The following is an 18,347-nucleotide window of genomic DNA, read 5'->3' on the forward strand; positions in this document are numbered from 1 at the left end:
CGATTTCATAACCATGGCCTATAAACAGGTAATTCTGTTTTCCCCTCTTGAGACGTGTAACGTGTGATGATAGGTTTTCAAAAATAATTTTCCACCTGTATTCTCATCTCAAGCTGAGGTAAACACCAATGGGAATCAGCAGATCACTGGCATCTGTACAGTTATAATGTATGATTTTATCTCTCTCCCTCGTGGGTTTTCATCCAATAGCTGCAACCACAATTTTACCAGCCAAAAGGGTGGTGTCAGCCAGCCTAACTACTAGTGAACCAACTGACCAATTTCCCATTTAAGAACTGATGCAGTGGTAGCCAGGATTTATCCAACTACAGAATTACCAGTTCACCTCACGCCTTGCCACCTTAACACCAAGGAGATCCCTGACTCACCTGCTACAACTCGTCTTGACTTTGGCACAGGACCTGAAGTGGACACTGCCCCTGGTGACACTACTGGTGCTAGAAAGTTGTCAGCCTCAGATTAGCATCAAGCTCTCTGAAATGGAAATCCTTGTTTCTGAGGTGGAAATTCTTGTTCCTGAGGGGAAGTTGTTCCTGCATATCTTTCATAATTGACATCTGGGCAGATAATGACAGTAGGTACATGGTACCGTGGTTTATCTGGTTAATGTACTGGTCTAATAAACAAACTGAATTTGGATTTTAGCAGTATATTTATCTCAACCTGTCATGAAGTGGCTTTGGGCCCATCCAGCATTGGTTGAACTGCCAGTAGTCCTGGTACAGAATCTTCATTTATATGCTCTGTGGCATATAAATGAATGCGCTGAGCTGAAAGCTATGTGATAAAAATGACTCCAGGATTTGATGGCCATTGGAGGTGTGTTTGTAACAAGGCCAGATAGGCTAATTAAAAATCTGTAAATCCTCCCCATTGCAGTAAGAGCTGGACAGGCCAGTTATGCTTGATGTGGAGTGGACCCCTCTTGTTACAGCCCTTGGCGATAGGTTAGTGATCTGTTCCAACAAAATTCAACTAAAATAGACACAAGCATGTGCTTTGTCTGCCATTAAGCATGGGGAAAACAATATATGTTTGAGTCGTTCACATGTATAATCATCTGTCGAATAGTTTGTCAGGAAAGTAGGTCTGCAGGAACTGCGGTGGCCCAGAAAATGCACCCTCCTTTGTAAGCTTTGGTCAACACATGGAACAATAATCCAATCCTACCACTCAATGTTCACATGCAAGCTTCAGCAAGAGACTCTGCCCAATAAACAGCAGTAAAAACTCTGCCCATTTTCTTCCCCTTTATGATGTAGGATTCTGATGCCAGTATTGCATGTCTGGAGTGACCCTGATTATGGCCAGCCAACTCAGGGCTGAACCTGGGATTTTTCTGGTCTGTGTGTTATTGCATGTTGACATACTGAATATTTGGGATAACCACTTTCCTACAGCAAAACTTCTCAATTCTCATCTTCAAATTTTTATCTGTGTCCCCATTTAACTAAGAAACGTCAATTTGTTTTCTTTTAAAAAAACTCTTTATACAGTTATGTGCATTGCAAGAATCTACAGCCGACAGTTCTTGTGTTGGATTTTTTTCTTGATTAATCCTACTTTAGCTCTGATAAATGTTATTATTTTTGTTGTCATTAGAGACTTCCATGTAACAACTACTTGCTATTTTAACATTGGACTGGTGCAGCATGTGTAGGAGTAAACAGATTGAAATCTCTATAGGCTAGCTTAGAGCCAGATATTCTCAAACAGGGCAAACCAAAGTACCTGCGTGTGATCTATCACACTAACACTCAGAGGCTGTTCTACCCAGATGGTGTGAATGGGATTGTTAGGTCATGATGTTGTATGTATTGTAGATACATGTTTCATCTGTGTGACAATCTCATTTTTCGGTAGACCCACTACAAAATACTTTTGAGACTGGTGAAGCTTAGAACCTGAGTGCAAAAGTCTAACAAGTCTTTAGGTTTTGAACCAAACTGCAATAATAAATGCTCACGTTTTTCTACCCCACACTCCATTCAAACAATAGAGTTTGTTTCATTTTAAACTCTTATGATCCCTTTCCCACCATCTACAGCTTCTTCTTATACTAGGTTGGCAATCTGTTCTCGGAGTTGCAGCAATAATTATGTTACAGTGTTGGTCTTTTTAAAAGGTTACTATGCCCTTGAGTTTTTTTTCCCCCAGAGAGGGGGTAATTGGCCAGCTCCAACTAGGCTGTGTTTGAAAGGTTTGTTGTGGCCCTTTTTGTTTACCCCTAACAGATAATGCCTCTGGCCTAGGGTTTTCATATCTTTTAAAAAAAACAATACAATCAAAGGGGAGTAGCCATCTAGCTGTGTAGCGAGCCTTCATTTAGATTAGAGCTTTTGATTCAGTTCAGCAGCAGTGTGTGTTAAGAAAGTCTGATGGGGCAAGTCCAGCCAGGTACTCTCTCTCTCTCTCTCTCTAATGCAAAGCCTGGTTTGTTTCATTTTCATTCTTTGTGCTTAGGGATGTGTTTACCCTGTACTGGGACTGTTGCAAATAGTTTCCGAACGGCATTATTAAGTCAGGATAGTCTGTTGGTTACTTTAGATAGGATATGTTATCTGGTATTTTCTGTTCTTTGTGTTTCATTCCGTAATTTTATAAATAAATTCTACTTATTTAAAACTTGGTCTTCAAATCAGCTAAATCACTCCAGGAATATACACTATACACTTCCCTAAATAAATAGCAAAGTTACAGTCTGGGCTACCTGATTAAAAATGTTTTGAGGGATCGGGCCTGGTCCATAACACTTAAGATAAACGAAAACAGTCAAGGTTGGTTTGGTGTCAAAACCCACAGCTCCCTTGTGAGCAAGCTAACCCTGCATTTAATCCTTTCTGTCTGCCATGGCAGCCAAGTTCATATAATGAACTTTGCAATAAATCATACACAAACATGCTGCTGTTCAGATACTTGATCTTTGTATTGCTTGTAAAATGTAATACAGAATTATACAATACAATGTGTGGTGCTTCTATTTCGATGACATTTCATATGGGTGAGTATACTGTGCACATTTCTCATAATAATTGTCATTTTTTCTTAGGAAAAACAAAGGCAGCTAGGAGTGAGAAACATCTATGCTAATCGAATGCTGCTGGATCATTCAAAGAACAGTCAGTCATCAACAAGACATAAAGGTAGATTAATCTAAGTGTATTCACACAAAGTTGTTCCATAACATTTTGTCAATAGATTCAGAAGTCAAACCCTCATGTGTTTCAGATCTATTGTTGAATATATTGCAGAGTTAGCACAGCACTGTCAGGAAAGATGTGGTTCAAATCTCTCTCTAAGGCCTCAAAATTAACTCTCTATGATGAGCAGGAGAGAGTCAAGGAAGTTAGATATTAAAGGTCAGGGAACTGAACCCAACCCATCTCAAATGATCTTTACCATAGCTTGGAAGAAAGGTGACGCTTCACCATTGTATTTAAATCATGCTCTACACTGCATTTGGGGGCGTGATTTACGTTTAACAGGTAATAGCCATGTTTCCCAGGATTAATGTTTCAGCTCTGTAACCTTCTATCAGAATCTTAATGTTATTTGTTCTCTCTTGTTGTGACTAGTGGCCACCCCACACTTCCTGCATTACCAAACTTGATTTCTCCCAGTGATTAGAAACTATCTCTGATAACTTAGGTGTATGTTGGGCTGGAAAAAAAAAGAAAATGTTCATGGAATTCTGCCTTTATCATTATTAGGGCATCTGGGTCCCTCAGATATCAGGATTTTAGATGAGTTGCCTCATTCCTCTACACCCTTCCATAGCCCCAAACATACCCGAGCTTATGACTTGACCACAAAATCTAGGCAACACTTCTGTGAAGGAATGTTTGAGATGTTATCTTCTGATTAAGGCATCAAATCGGGATTCTGTCTGCCTGTTTCAGTGGTTCCTGTTAGAGCTGCCTTCATAATCTGTTGACAACAGGTTGCATTGTCAAGAGTCACATTCTTAAAGCTCGCTAAGTCAGGTTCTTCATTTTAATATTTAATTTTGGAAATGTCTGTGAAACCAGCTCTACATGACTGTTGTAATTCTCTGACACAGTGAAGAATACAAAAGGAAATCTACTAGTTTCTGAAGGGTTGTCTGATGATCTCCTTGGTAAAAACAATGACTGCAGATGCTGGAAACCAGATTCTGGATTAGTGGTGCTGGAAGAGCACAACAGTTCAGTCAGCATCCAAGGAGCTTCAAAATCGACGTTTCGGGCAAAAGCCCTTCATCAGGAATAATTTCCTGACGACCTCCTTATTGAGTTTAAATGGACTACTACCTTTGCCTAATTCGTTAGGCACATCCATAAAGACTCTTATCAATTTTTATAGATGCACCATAGAAAGTATTCTATTTAGTGTACCTTGGCTTGGTATGGCAACTGCTGTGCCCAGGACCATAACAAACAAGAGAGTTGTGCATCACGCAAGTCAACCTTTCATCCGTTGACTCCATTTATACTTCTCGCTGTCTCAGAATGGCAGCCAACATAATCAAAGACACCTCCCACATTGGTTATAATCTCTTCCAATCTCTGCCATCAGGCAGAAGATACAAGTTCTTAAACACACATACCAACAGATTCAAGAACAGCTTCTTCCCTGCTGCTATTAGACTTCTGAGTAGGTGTCACAAATTTTAAATTTAACACTGATTTCCTTCTTGGGTGCACATTCTCTTCAACCATAACATTACACTCTTCATTCTTCTGTTACTCTAATGCACTTTGTATGGTATATCTGCCTGTACTGCAAGCAAAACTTTTCACTATATCCAGGTACATGTAACAATAATAAATCAAACCAAATCAAAGTTATTGCACTTCAAAATAGTTAATTGGAAGTGAAATGGTTTGGACCATTTCTGAAATTTGAAAATTGAGTCCAGCCTATCTTTGACTTACTCTACCACAGCCTGTGCAACATGTGTGATAATTTATTTGTAATATTCTTTAAAGAAATTTAATTTTGAAAAGGGAACAAATTAAAAACTACTTTCTCTAATTGTTAATGAAAGTAATTCAACCAGCATGAAACAGGAAAGGACAGAACAGGTAATAAAACCAATTTGTCAAGCTTTTTGATTGTCATGCCAGACTCATAAATGAGATTTATTATAAATTTTGAAGAATCATGAAGAGTTGCAGCATCATTTTAATGATATGCTATAAACTGTGCACAAGATGGTGCTATAGTGCCATCACTAAGCAAAAGCTAATTGGGATAGAGTTGAGGCTGGGGATAGGTAGAAAGGGTGTTTGGAGAAATACATTTTAACTTAATTATGAGAGTATAAATAGTCCCAGTCCCACTAATTCTCCATCTTGGGTGTCCTGGAACACTTTATACTATGATTAATCTTTTAAAAATATCTTTATACTGAGTGTGCATACTCACAAGCATAGAAAGTATCTACAGTCTGCCGCCTATATAAAAAAAGTCACCTAGCTCAATTTTTCACACATTATCAAGTCAAGCTGTTCACTTAAATAATTTATAGCACTTATTTTCTTCTGATCAATATGATACAGAATCAGTGTTCTTCATTGAGTGAAACCTTGTCGTTCTGCAAGGCACTCTGCTGTTGTGGTTGGCTGAGAATCTAAATTAGTTGTGCAGGCAGATTAAAATTATTGGTGTCATTCAAATTCACAGCCACCTACAGGAAATCCAAGCAGGTATTACTATCGACATCTCTATGCTTGGTATTAAAATTACCTACAATTACTCTGGAAAATACAGAAGCTAGAAGGAAGATGGAGTGGAATACAAAAATGGACACTGACTGGGAATTGAAAGATTAGGTGATCTTACTGAAGCCATGATTAAAGAAAAAGGCCTTTGGAAATGTAAGGAGAGGAGAGCAAAATGCGAGCTGATTAGGAGGAGAATTCCAGAATACGGCGCCATGGTTACTCAAAACGGCGCTATGGTTACTCAAAACGGCGCCATGGTTACTCAAAACGGCGCTATGGTTACTCAAAACGGCGCTATGGTTACTCAAAACGGCGCTATGGTTACTCAAAACGGTGCCATGGTTACTCAAAACGGCGCTATGGTTATTCAAAACGGCGCTATGGTTACTCAAAACGGCGCCATGGTTACTCAAAACGGCGCCATGGTTACTCAAAACGGCGCTATGGTTACTCAAAACGGCGCTATGGTTACTCAAAACGGCGCTATGGTTACTCAAAACTTTAATATTGGTGACGGCATCTTAGTTGTTTGGTGGTCAAAACTTGAGTTAAAAGGCATGTTTAGCATTTTGCAAGAATACCAGTGTCAAGGGAAAAAAAGTTTTGCTGAATGAGAGGAGAGTGCTGATTGGCTGGCAAATGAACTCTGATTGGTAGAGATATTGTCATTATGGATACACCAATTCATGATGAATAACAGTTAACTGCCAGCCTCAATTTAAAGACAAAATGTTTAGAAAACCTGTGTCTTTTTTTCAGCAATGGTGGTGGCAGTTGGCTGCTGAGGGCTGAAACTGCAGAACCAGTGTAAATTAGACAATATTACAGAAGGATACCAAAATAAATATGCACAAAGATAGGATACCAAGATAGGAAAATGGATTAGGACTGTATCTCAGAAAGAGTTTGTGAGGATATATTGCAAGGCCTGGTGTCTGGAATGACCTGTAATGCATTGGATCTACAGTTGTAAACTCACAATGTGAAACTGTGTTTTCACACTATTGAACTCTGAGAATAAGGACATAAATAAAATTATGGATTTGACTGCAATGGTATTGAGTTTCTGGCAAAAACACTGGCTCCAGGCTCATCCAGGCTGGAGGCTGAATGTCAAATAAATACACAAGAGCACAGTGGATTTTAGGGTACTGTTAAGAATTAAAGTTCTTATGGTTTTAGTATATCTATGGATTTTGTTTGTAGATAACAACCCAGAAATTGCAGGAATGGTGAATTTCATTCAGAAAAACATGAATTAGATTTTTCTACAAAAAAACCCCCATATTTTTACACCATAAATTATTGGAAATTTGTATTGATCATGACACAACCAGGTTATTTGAGCAGCTGTAACCTGATCATTAGGTCCAGTGATGTATCTCCTTAATGAAAGTGATTAAGGATAGATGAAGAAATAAAGCAGATAATAATAATGAATCAGAATGAATTACAGTCAAGTAGGATATAGGCAAGAGATTAAAGTGATAGAAAGGAAACATAAGAAAACAAGTTGAGAAGCCATTAGGAAAAATTGATGACTTCTGGAAGTAGTAGACTACGGTTTGATTATTCCTGCCAGGACTTTCAAACTGGAGTGGCATGTCAGGATCATAACTAATGCTACTTTCAAGCCTTAGCCATGTTATGCCCCAGAAATAAGGCAACATGGCCCAACTTCTAGACCCTTGTATGCATTTGGCCTTTTCCAGGAATGCCACTATTGAAATTTGGAGAGTTACAGCGGCAAATTCATGCTCCATCATTGGCACGTGCTGAACTCCAATGCAATATCGACCATATTGTTTCAGAATCTTATATGGTGATCACTACTAAGATAATCAACACAGCTACGTGATGATGGAACAGTGCTATGAAAGCTAGTACTTCCAAATAAACCTGTTGGACTATAACCTGTGTGATTTTTAACTAAGATAATTAAAATGAAGAATTTTTCAACTAAAAGAATGAACTACACCTTCTCAAAAGCAATTAGGCCTAGACAATTAATGATGGCTAAGCCTGTAATATTTAGTGCCTATGAATGACTTAAAAATGACTCCATGCATGCACATACGTGCTTACACTCATTTCCTCTGTATCACCTTGACGTTCCTTACCTGTATTAGCTACAACGCGATTCTGGCCCCAATAGTTTGAATGGCACGACTATTGTGTGATTTTCTTTTAACGTGAGATCGCACAAGCACAGAACTGTCGTGTTATAACAGAACTGACTGTACAGTGAAAAGTGCTCTACCTCCACAATCTGGCACCATTTTGAGGTACAAGAAGAATAAAAGAAAGGACTTAAATAGAGTTTATCTTCATAGACCAGGGTCCCAAACATAGCTACCACCAGCCAGGAGTCCCTGATCTGCTATTGCTGCAGCTGCCGCCTCACTGCCATTCCAGGGGTCCACAAGACAACACACAGACAGCATTCCTTACTGCGCTAAAGTGTCAGCCTGGACTATGTGCTGAGGTTTGGGATTTGAGTCTGCAGTCTGCTGATACCCTGGCTAAGATAGTAAATGTCATTAGAAAGCCAAATCTGGAACACTGAAATCAAAATGTGAATATTGGAATGAAATAAATGAGTATAAACTAATTTTAGGGCTGTGATTAATAAATCTACCTCCACACAGAGGGACACCAACACTTGGAATAAGCTTTCAAATAGGATTGTAGAGTCAAAGGCAATTGATGCAGTTAAAACATATTGGTCAAATGATGTTCCCTATGTGTAATTTTCTTGCGATCATGTGTAATAGTATCCAATGAGATAGAGGATTCAGTTTCATGCCAATAAAGCCTTACAGCAACATTTTTTTTCTTAGAAGTCCCTCTGGACTATTAATGTAGTTTAACCTATTTTTCTAATCAACCTGTTCCAAGATATTACACACCTCTGAAGTAGATGGGACTTAAATGCAGTCAAACAATATTACTTATTGTATCAGCATGGTGTTAACAAAATTAGCCCCTAAAAATTCAGTAGGTGGTCAAACGCTGGATTTGTGCACGAGATCAATAGGAGATTTTAGAAAGAGGAAAAAATTGACATAGAATTCTTTCTTTTGCAATTAGTAAACTTTACCTACCTGCCATCATCCTCAATCAGTTCCAATCAACCAAATTTTGTCACAAACTCATTTCCACTTTGTGCCTTCCTTTGTAATTAGCCCACAACGTTTTTATTATTTAAATGGAAACATTCTGTTTTACTTAATAGTAAATAATATGATCCTTCTAAGCCATTTCTAAATTCAGAAAATTAAACTTGTGTCCCAGAGTTAATAAGTGTATGTCATCAGAGTAGAGGATCAAATTCTATTGTCTCAAATAGCTTTGTTTACATTCCCAGTGTGAATGAATACCTATTATTCCTATTTAATTAGACTTTGTTTTTTTTAAAGAAAATGACTTTTTCTATCCTGCTTCTTAATCCTCTGTATTTCATAAAACCTTTCAGTATATGGCATTATAAATTCACCTGCGCTGCAATTAAAAAGAATGACAGTAATGATGTTTGAATGTGCTGCAATGGAATAAAAGCTAAATATGTATAAATTTCACTTGGATCTGGACTATGGTAGGTTCTGTAGTAATTCTGTAGTTGCATTTATTGTATCTTTTTATCACACAGCTGAAAATGTGGCCAAAGCAATACAGACAGAAGAATCTTTGTCTCCCATCACTTCCTTTTCTCCTCATAATGTCCTCCCAAATTTAGAGAAGAAGTCTGTACATAGTGAGGTAACCTTTTACTGATTTTCTATTTCAACCAGACTTCAGATGTAACATACCCTGTCATTTGTCAATTAACTGATACAAAGTGATTTTCATAGTAGTTGCACTAAATACGAAAGAATACTTTATTAATTCCACTGGCACAGATAATTCTATTATAGTGGTGGTTAAGTTGATAAGTTCACTTTTCAGTTACAACTGACACAACCAGAAGGATCTTGATTTGTGTGAACTAGCCTTACAGAGGATTATGGTTGGGCTCTGACATTGAGTTAAGAGAGGAAGGGGAATGAAATTAAGTCAGGTTATTCTTGCTGATTATTGCAGAATTCTTCATTCCTGCAGAAACGTGTATACACGTGTTGAATTGCTTTTTTACGCTCACTGTTTAGGCTTATTACTAAAGACTACATAGTGTGAAGTTTTGAAATTTGTCAGATTACTAGCATGAAACTGTGCCTTTAAGTAAAGAATTAAGTTATGTCAAGTTAAATGGCGTACTGATGCAATGGCCATTCAGTGTGTTAAATCTATTATTGCTTGAAGGTAAATTGTGCTGTTGAATTAATTAAGTCCTGTCCAAACAGCTGTTTTGTATGTTCACCTTGCTGAGAAGTAAAGCAGCTTAAGCTCTCTTATGTTACAGCAGTAAGTCCCTATCCCTGGACTGGGAGGCCTGGCTTCAAGTCCCATTTGCTCCAGGGGTGTGTAATAACACCTCTAAACAGGTTGACTGGGAAAAATAGGTTAAATAAAAAAACACATTTGAAATAAAGCAGTTTGAGCCCCCTTGTGGCACAGTGGTAGCATGCTTACTCCAAAGCAGGAGGCTTGGGTTCAAGTCCCACCTAGTCCAGAGGTGTGTAAGACATCTACGAACTGGTTGATTAGAAAAATAAATTATCTTTTAAAAAGCAGCTTATTGATTTGAATCTGGCCTTGTTTCACCAAATGTTGCTCAGAAACTGCCTTCTATGATATTGAAAATATACACACTCAGAAAAAAGCAAATATCCAGTCCAGCTCACAGGAAATCTAAAAGTCAACCAACATAAAATAGCAAAATCTAAAGATGCTGAGTAGGTCAAAAGGAACAGCGACATAAATAAGGAGTTTATTGGCAGAAGTCAAAAATCATGAGATCCATAAGAAAGAATGGAACTCAGAGAGAAAGATAATCTCAGTTAACTGAGGTTTTAAGGTGAGGGAGTAAGAATCTATGTGGGGAGAAGTGTTTGACAAGTGAAAGAGTAGAGAGCATCAGAGCAGAGTAGATTGCAGGAAAAAAAAGAGGTCAAATTTGAGGTCAAAGATTGGCGGCATGAAATAGAACCGAGAAAAAGCCAACATAAGCCAAAAGGGACTCTATTAGATTAGATTAGATTAGATCTAATTAGACTCTAGACCTGGGACTCTATCAAACCATACTTTAAAGAACGGGGTAGTATTTTTAGAGTTAGCCAATATTTGAATTATGAGTTAGTCAACATAAGGAAAAGAAAAATAAATAAGCCAGCTGATTCATGACATTACTGAGCAGAAACAAAACATCTCTCAGCTATCCTGCTGACAGTGCAGACTCTGATATTAACCTATGTATTATTTTCAGGGCTTGTGAAGTAACATTACAATCAAGTCTATGCTTGTCTTCAATGCATTTTAATTTTAGAATACAACATTAGTCAAAAAATACAGGAGCTCAGAATTCTGATGCTATCCTTCACCTGAGTGAGATTGAAGAGAACTGTAGCATTTCCCACAATGCATTCTGATTGAGGTCTTCTAGCTTAGCACAAACCAGTGATAGACCTGGGAGAATTGGGTCTGCACTAAATTATCAGGCAGCCACCTTGGCTTAGTACTCATTATTATTGCTCTGCCTCAAGTGAATGAAGTGTGTTACAGAGTTTTCTGCTGTGTACCTTGATTTTTGTTGTGTTTGTTTAATTGAAGTGAGTGACAGCAGCAGTATGATGTCCAATCATGTAATGAAACTCGGGACAGTTGAAAATAATGCCTTAATAAAAGTGGTACCACACTGCTGTTATCACACTGCCCTTGAGATCACACTCAATCAATATACAAAAGCTTATTTTAAAAATAACTATTTTACAACAGAAGGAAGCACCAAATGAAGCTAATGAAGATTGCAAAACATCAAAAATACAACTCAGAAAGGAAGACACTGAATTGGATTTTGAGATGGAAAGACTAAGAAAAGGTGAACCTTTCATATTCTCTGCAGTAATGCACCTGAACTGAAAGTAATTAATTATTAGAGATGGCATGAGGGACAATAACTACATCAAATATGTTTTTAATTTTCAAGCACTAAAGTGCTACACCACAGAGAGTGCATTTTCCTAAAATCATCACTGGTCTTCATTTGCTATACTATACAGAGAAGCTGGACTGAGACCAGGAAAGTGGGAGTGGTGAGGTTTGGGTGTGGGAGAAGGAGAAAGAGTAACATTAGAACTCTCTTGCAATAGAAAGGTCCACTATCTGACCAATTTTCCAGGAATGAAAGATATCCAAAAGAAACAGGGAGAGGTCAACTCTATCTTTGGGAAGTAAAAGTTCTATGAAGATTATGAAGCTACACTTGTGAAAATAAATTCATTTATGGAATGTGGGCATTGCTGGCTGGCCACCATTTATTGCCTGTCTCTAGTTGCCCTTGAGAAGGGAGGTGATGAGCTGTCTTCTTGAACCGCTGCAGTCCACCTGCTTTGGGTTGACCCACAATGCCGCTAGGGAAAAAATTCCAGGATTTTGATCCAGCAACTATGAAGGAACGGCAATATATTTCCAAATCAGGATGGTGAGTGGCTTGGAGGGGAATTTGAAGGTAGTGGTGTGGCCATGTATCTGCTTTTGTTGGTGACAATTAAGGTTTTGTATTTATATAATCATTAACCACATTTACTGGTTTTACTCTTCACTAATAATGATCATATGAATAATTAAAAACACATATGAGTGGTAGTCTTAGAGTCATAGATTCATGTAGCACAGAAACAGACCCTTCAGTCCAACTCGTCTATGCTGTTTTAAGTTTTCTAACTTAAACGAGTCTCCCTTGCCTGTGTTTGGCCCATATTCCTCTAAACCTTTCCTATTCATGTACTCATCCAAATGTCTTTTAAATGTTGTAACTGTACCTGTATCTTGCGCTTCCTCTGGCAGTTCATTCCATATATGAACCACCTGTGTGAAAAAGTTACCCCTCAGGTCCCTTTTAAACCTTTCTCCTTTCACCTTAACAATATGCCCCCAGTTTTGAATTCTCCCACTCTGGGGAAAAGACCTTTGCTATTCACCTTATCTATGCCCTTACGATTAACTGTATAATTTCTGCCCTTGTTTGTTTTACCAGAATGCAGCACCTTACATTTATCCAAATTAAACTAATTTGCCACTCCTCAGCCGATTGACCTAATTGATCAAGATCTGTTTGTAATCTTAAGTAATCTTCTAACTCTCCAACTTGGCACCGCCCTCTTGAACTGTCCTACCTGTCCATCGTCCTTCCCACGTATCCACCCGACCCTCCGCTCTGACCTATCACCATCATGCCCCACATTCATCTATCTCATTCCTAGCTACTATTCCCCCAGACCACCCCCCCTCCACCCTTTGTTCCTTTTAAAAAAGGAACAAAATTTTTGGTTTGGTTATCACAGCAATTTCCAGAAAGCTCATTCCACTGTCAGATTCCAGTATAAAAGACCAGAATGATGTCACTGTAGAGAACACTTTTTTTGTTATATTCCACATATTCAACTGTTATAAATCCTACTGGTCACCTTATTGTAAAGAAGGGGAGGATTGGGCAATGTAATGGCTCAGCACAATAGTCCTTCAACTCCGGTATTTGGGCTTAACGCTGCCTCAGAATACTGGAGTGAGAGCCTTATGTTCCAGCATGGTTGTAACTTGGCTAGAATGAACATGATCACCACTAGGCTTGGCCACAACCACAAAATAAATTCCTAATTTCCAATAATCAGTGATATCTTACTTTGAGGAATTGTAAGAATAGATATTGTCGGGAAAGGAGATGCCATCATGATATTATATAGCCTAGTGTTTGGACATTAGGCAGCAGAAAGAAAGACAGGAAGAAAGTTCATTTGTTAGCCACCTCATTACTTCTTCTACACATCCCAAAGGTATTTAAACCTCATGAACTACTTTCTGTTGTACAATTGCCATCATAATATAGGGAAATACCAATCCTTTGGCTGTTTTCCCTGGAGCATCAGAGGTTGAGGGGTGACCTTGTCAAGGTTTACAAAATTATGAGGGGCGTGGATAGGGTAAATAGGCAAAGTCTTTTCTCTGGGGTAGGAGAGTCCAGAACTAGAGGGCATAGGTTTTGGGTGAGAGGGGAAAGATATAAAAGAGACCTAAGGGGCAAGTTTTTCACACAGAGGGTGGTACATGTATGGAATGAGCTGCCAGAGGAAGTGGTGGAGGCTGGTACAATTGCAACATTTAAGAGGCATTTGGATGGGTATATGAATAGGAAGGGTTTGGAGGGATATGGGCCGGGTGCTGGCAGGTGGGACTAGATTGGGTTGGGATATCTGATCGGCATGGATGGGTTGGACCGAAGGGTCTGTTTCCATGCTGTACATCTCTATGACTCTATGACTCTACATTAGACAAATGCCTTTGCTGTCAATGTAACATTCTTCCTTGATAAGCAGAAAGTATGTGTGGGATCTTCTAAATTGCAAATAAAGCTACACTGCAGCAGTTATAAACAGTAATCCAAATTATTTTAGATAATGCGGTAATTAAAAATTATAACTTTTTGCCCTATGGTATGAAATTAAGAAGATAGTTAGTTACATTTTATATATCCATTAGTGAAAACCAGATAAAGCTTCAAAGGCTAGGAAAAGACTCTGTCTAAAATAATTTAATGTCATGAATATATTGGAGCATGTTTGCTATTCAGAACTGATCTTAGCTAAGAAAAGGTTGGTAAATATGCTGAGGATAGAGTAGGGGGAGGAGTGAGGATAAAATATAGCCCAAGGTGTGAGAAAAACAGTTGGGCAGACAAAGGAGTGAATAAAAGTCAGTCTGGGAGAATCAATAGCTACTATTAAGAATATTGTGGTAGTAGCACATGTAATGACAAGGCCTGGTGTGTGGTGGTTAAGGTAATAACATGGAAGAAGGTGCTCAGGCCCTAAAATTATTGAATTTGATATTGAGTCCAAAAGGTTGCAGGGTTCCCAAGCAGAAAATGAAGTGTTGTTCTTCCAGCTTGCACTGAGTTCAGCTCCAGTGTTGTAGCAAGCCCACGACAGAGATGCTGACCAGGGAACACGTTGGTGTGTTGACATGACAGGGAACAGGAAGCTCAGGGTAATTTTTGCGGATAGAGCTTAGGTGTTCTGCAAAGCAGTCACCCAGTCTGTGCTTTTGACTCCCCAACGTAGTCAAGACTACATTGTGAGCAGCAAATGCAGTAGACTAAATTCAGTGAAGGCAGGTAAATTCCTGCTTCAACTGGACAGTGTTTCTGGGCCCTTGGTTAGTGAGGAGGGAGGAAGTAAAAAACAAGTGTTGCATCTTCTGCAATTGCATGGGAAAGTGCCAAGCGGGTATGGGAAGATGTTGAGAGTGAAGGAGGAATGGATGAAGATGTCCCAAGGAACAATCCCTGCTGACAAGGGACAGGAAGGGAATATGTGCCTAATGGTGACATCTCGCTGGAGGTGGCGGAAATGGCAGCTAATGATTCTTTGGATGTGGATGCTGATGGGATGGTAGGTAAGGATCAGGTACACGGTAGGTAAGGATCAGGTACACCTTATCACTTGTAGAAGCGAAGAGAAAGGGTGAGGGATGAAGTGTGAGAGATATATGAACACAACTGAGGGCCCTGTCAACAGGGGTGGTGGGGAATTCTTGGTTGAGGAAGAAGGTGGACATTTTCAGAGGCACCCTTGTCGACGTTGGCATCATTGAATCGGATGTGACAGAGACAGAGAAACTGGGAAAATGGAATTGAGTCTTTACAGGAAGCAGAGTGTGAGGATCTTTCATAAAGGTAACTGTAGGAGTCAATGGGTTTGTAGTGGATATTACCGCCGTGATGTCGAACAATTCTTCCGTCGCCTCCGCCTCCGAGCTTACTTTCACAATCAGGACTCCCGCCCATCTTCCGAGGACCCCTTCGCCCACCTCCAACACATTGCATCCACCTGGACACCCCGCGCTGGCCTATTACCTGCCCTCGACTTCTTCATTTCCAACGGCCGCCGGGACATTAACCGCCTCAACCTGTCTACCTCCCTCCCCCACTCCAACCTCTCACCCTCACAACGCGCAGCCCTCCAATCCCTCTGCTCCAATCCCAACCTCACCATCAAGCCAGCGGATAAAGGGGGCGCAGTGGTAGTCTGGCGCACTGATCTCTACACTGCTGAAGCCAAACGTCAACTCGAGGATACCTCTTCCTACTGCCCCCACGACCATGACCCCACTCCCCATCACCAAACCATCATCTCCCAGACCATACAGAACCTCATCACCTCAGGGGATCTCCCACCCACAGCTTCCAACCTCATAGTCCAGGAACCCCGCACTGCCCGGTTCTACCTCCTTCCCAAGATCCACAACCCTGACCACCCTGGCCGACCCATTGTCTCAGCATGCTCCTGCCCCACTGAACTCATCTCTACCTACCTCGACACTGTCCTATCCCCCCTAGTCCAGGAACTCCTCACATATGTTTGAGACACCACCCACGCCCTCCACCTCCTCCAAGACTTCCGTTTCCCTGGGCCCCAACACCTCATCTTTACCATGAATATCCAATCCCTCTACACCTCCATCCGCCATGACCAGGGCCTCCAAGCCCTCTGTTTTTTCCTCTCCAGACGTCCCCAACAGTACCCTTCCACCGACACTCTCATTCGTTTGGCTGAACTGGTCCTCACCCTTAACAATTTCTCCTTTGAATCCTCCCACTTCCTCCAGACCAAAGGGGTAGCCATGGGCACACGTATGGGCCCCAGCTATGCCTGTCTCTTTGTTGGCTATGTAGAGCAGTTGATCTTCCGTAATTACACCGGCACCACTCCCCACCTCTTCCTCCGCTACATTGATGACTGCATTGGCGCCACCTCGTGCTCCTGCGAGGAGGTTGAACAATTCATCAACTTCACCAACGCATTCCACCCTGACCTTAAATTTACCTGGACCATCTCTGACACCTCCCTCCCCTTCCTGGACCTCTCCATCTCCATTAATGACGACTGACTTGACACTGACATTTTTTACAAACCCACCAACTCCCACAGCTACCTGGATTACACCTCTTCCCACCCTACCTCTTCCAAAAATGCCATCCCGTATTCCCAGTTCCTCCGCCTCCGCCGTATCTGCTCCCAGGAGGACCAGTTCCACCACAGAACACACCAGATGGCCTCCTTCTTTAGAGACCGCAATTTCCCTTCCCACGTGGTTAAAGATGCCCTCCAACGCATCTCGTCTACATCCCGCACCTCCGCCCTCAGACCCCACCCCTCCAGCCGTAACAAGGACAGAACGCCCCTGGTGCTCACCTTCCACCCTACCAACCTTCGCATAAACCAAATCATCCGCTGACATTTCCGCCACCTCCAAACAGACCCCACTACCAGGGATATATTTCCCTTCCCACCCCTTTCCGCCTTCCGCAAAGACCGTTCCCTCCGCGACTACCTGGTCAGGCCCACGCCCCCAAACAACCCACCCTCCAATCCTGGCACTTTCCGCTGCCACCGCAGGAACTGTAAAACCTGCGCCCACACCACCTCCCTCACCTCTATCCAAGGCCCTAAAGGAGCCTTCCACATCCATCAAAGTTTTACTTGCACATCCACTAATATCATTTATTGTATCCGTTGCTCCCGATGCGGTCTCCTCTACATTGGGGAGACTGGGCGCCTCCTAGCAGAGCTCTGGGACACCTGCACCAATCAACCACACCGCCCCGTGGCCCAACATTTCAACTCCCCCTCCCACCCTTCTGAGACATGGAGGTCCTGGGCCTCCTTCACCGCCGCTCCCTCACCACCAGACCCGCCTGGAGGAAGAATGCCTCATCTTCCCCCTCGGAACATTTCAACCCCAGGGCATCAATGTGGACTTCAACAGTTTCCTCATTTCCCCTTGCCCCCCTCACCCTAGTTCTAAACTTCCAGCTCAGTAACTGTCCCCATGACTTGTCCGGACTTGTCCTACCTGCCTATCTCCTTTTCCACCTATCCACTCCACCCTCTCCTCCTTGACCTTAATCCCCTCCCCCACTCACCCATTGTACTCTATGCTACTTTCTCCCCACCCCCACCCTCCTCTAGCTTATCTCTCCACGCTTCAGGCTCACTGCCTTTATTCCTGATGGAGGGCTTATGCCCGAAATGTCGATTTCGAAGCTGCTTGGATGCTGCCTGAACTGCTGTGCTCTTCCAGCAGCACTCATCCAGAATCTGGTTTCCAGCATCTGCAGTCATTGTTTTTACCTCGTGGATATTAGTGGCCAGCCAATTCCCAGAAATGGAAACAGAGATTTGAGGAAGGAATGGGAGGAGTTGGAGATGGACCAGGTGAAGGTGAGAACCGGCTGGACATTGGAAGTGAAATTGATAAACTTTTCCAATTCATGACAAGAAAGGGAAGCAGCACCAATTATGTCAGTGTTCCGGAGAAAGAGTTGTGGTTAAGGGCCAGAGCAGGACTGGAACAAGAAATGTTCCACGTACCTTACAAAGAGACAGACACACTGGGGCCCATGCTGGTACCCATGGTAATCCCCTCTGACCTGAGGAAAGTGAGAGGAGTTGGAGGAGAAGTTGTCAA

At 41.2% G+C, this 18,347-nt stretch overlaps 1 protein-coding gene across 3 annotated transcripts in view; it reads left to right on the forward strand.

Moving 5' to 3' along the window:
• Positions 1-18,347, forward strand: part of LOC140486454 (lebercilin-like protein) — a 91,100-nt gene that overhangs the window by 55,299 nt on the left and 17,454 nt on the right. For 2 of the 3 annotated variants that reach the window (XM_072585639.1, XM_072585640.1), the window contains 3 exons: positions 3,071-3,164; positions 9,376-9,485; positions 11,598-11,700. In XM_072585639.1, coding sequence (XP_072441740.1) covers positions 3,071-3,164; positions 9,376-9,485; positions 11,598-11,700 — 307 coding nt within the window. The remainder of the gene's footprint in view (positions 1-3,070; positions 3,165-9,375; positions 9,486-11,597; positions 11,701-18,347) is intronic. The other variant, XM_072585642.1, reaches the window with a different exon arrangement.

The sequence above is a fragment of the Chiloscyllium punctatum genome, chromosome 15 (genome assembly GCF_047496795.1).
Source record: "Chiloscyllium punctatum isolate Juve2018m chromosome 15, sChiPun1.3, whole genome shotgun sequence".
NCBI classification, from domain to species: Eukaryota; Metazoa; Chordata; class Chondrichthyes; order Orectolobiformes; family Hemiscylliidae; genus Chiloscyllium; species Chiloscyllium punctatum.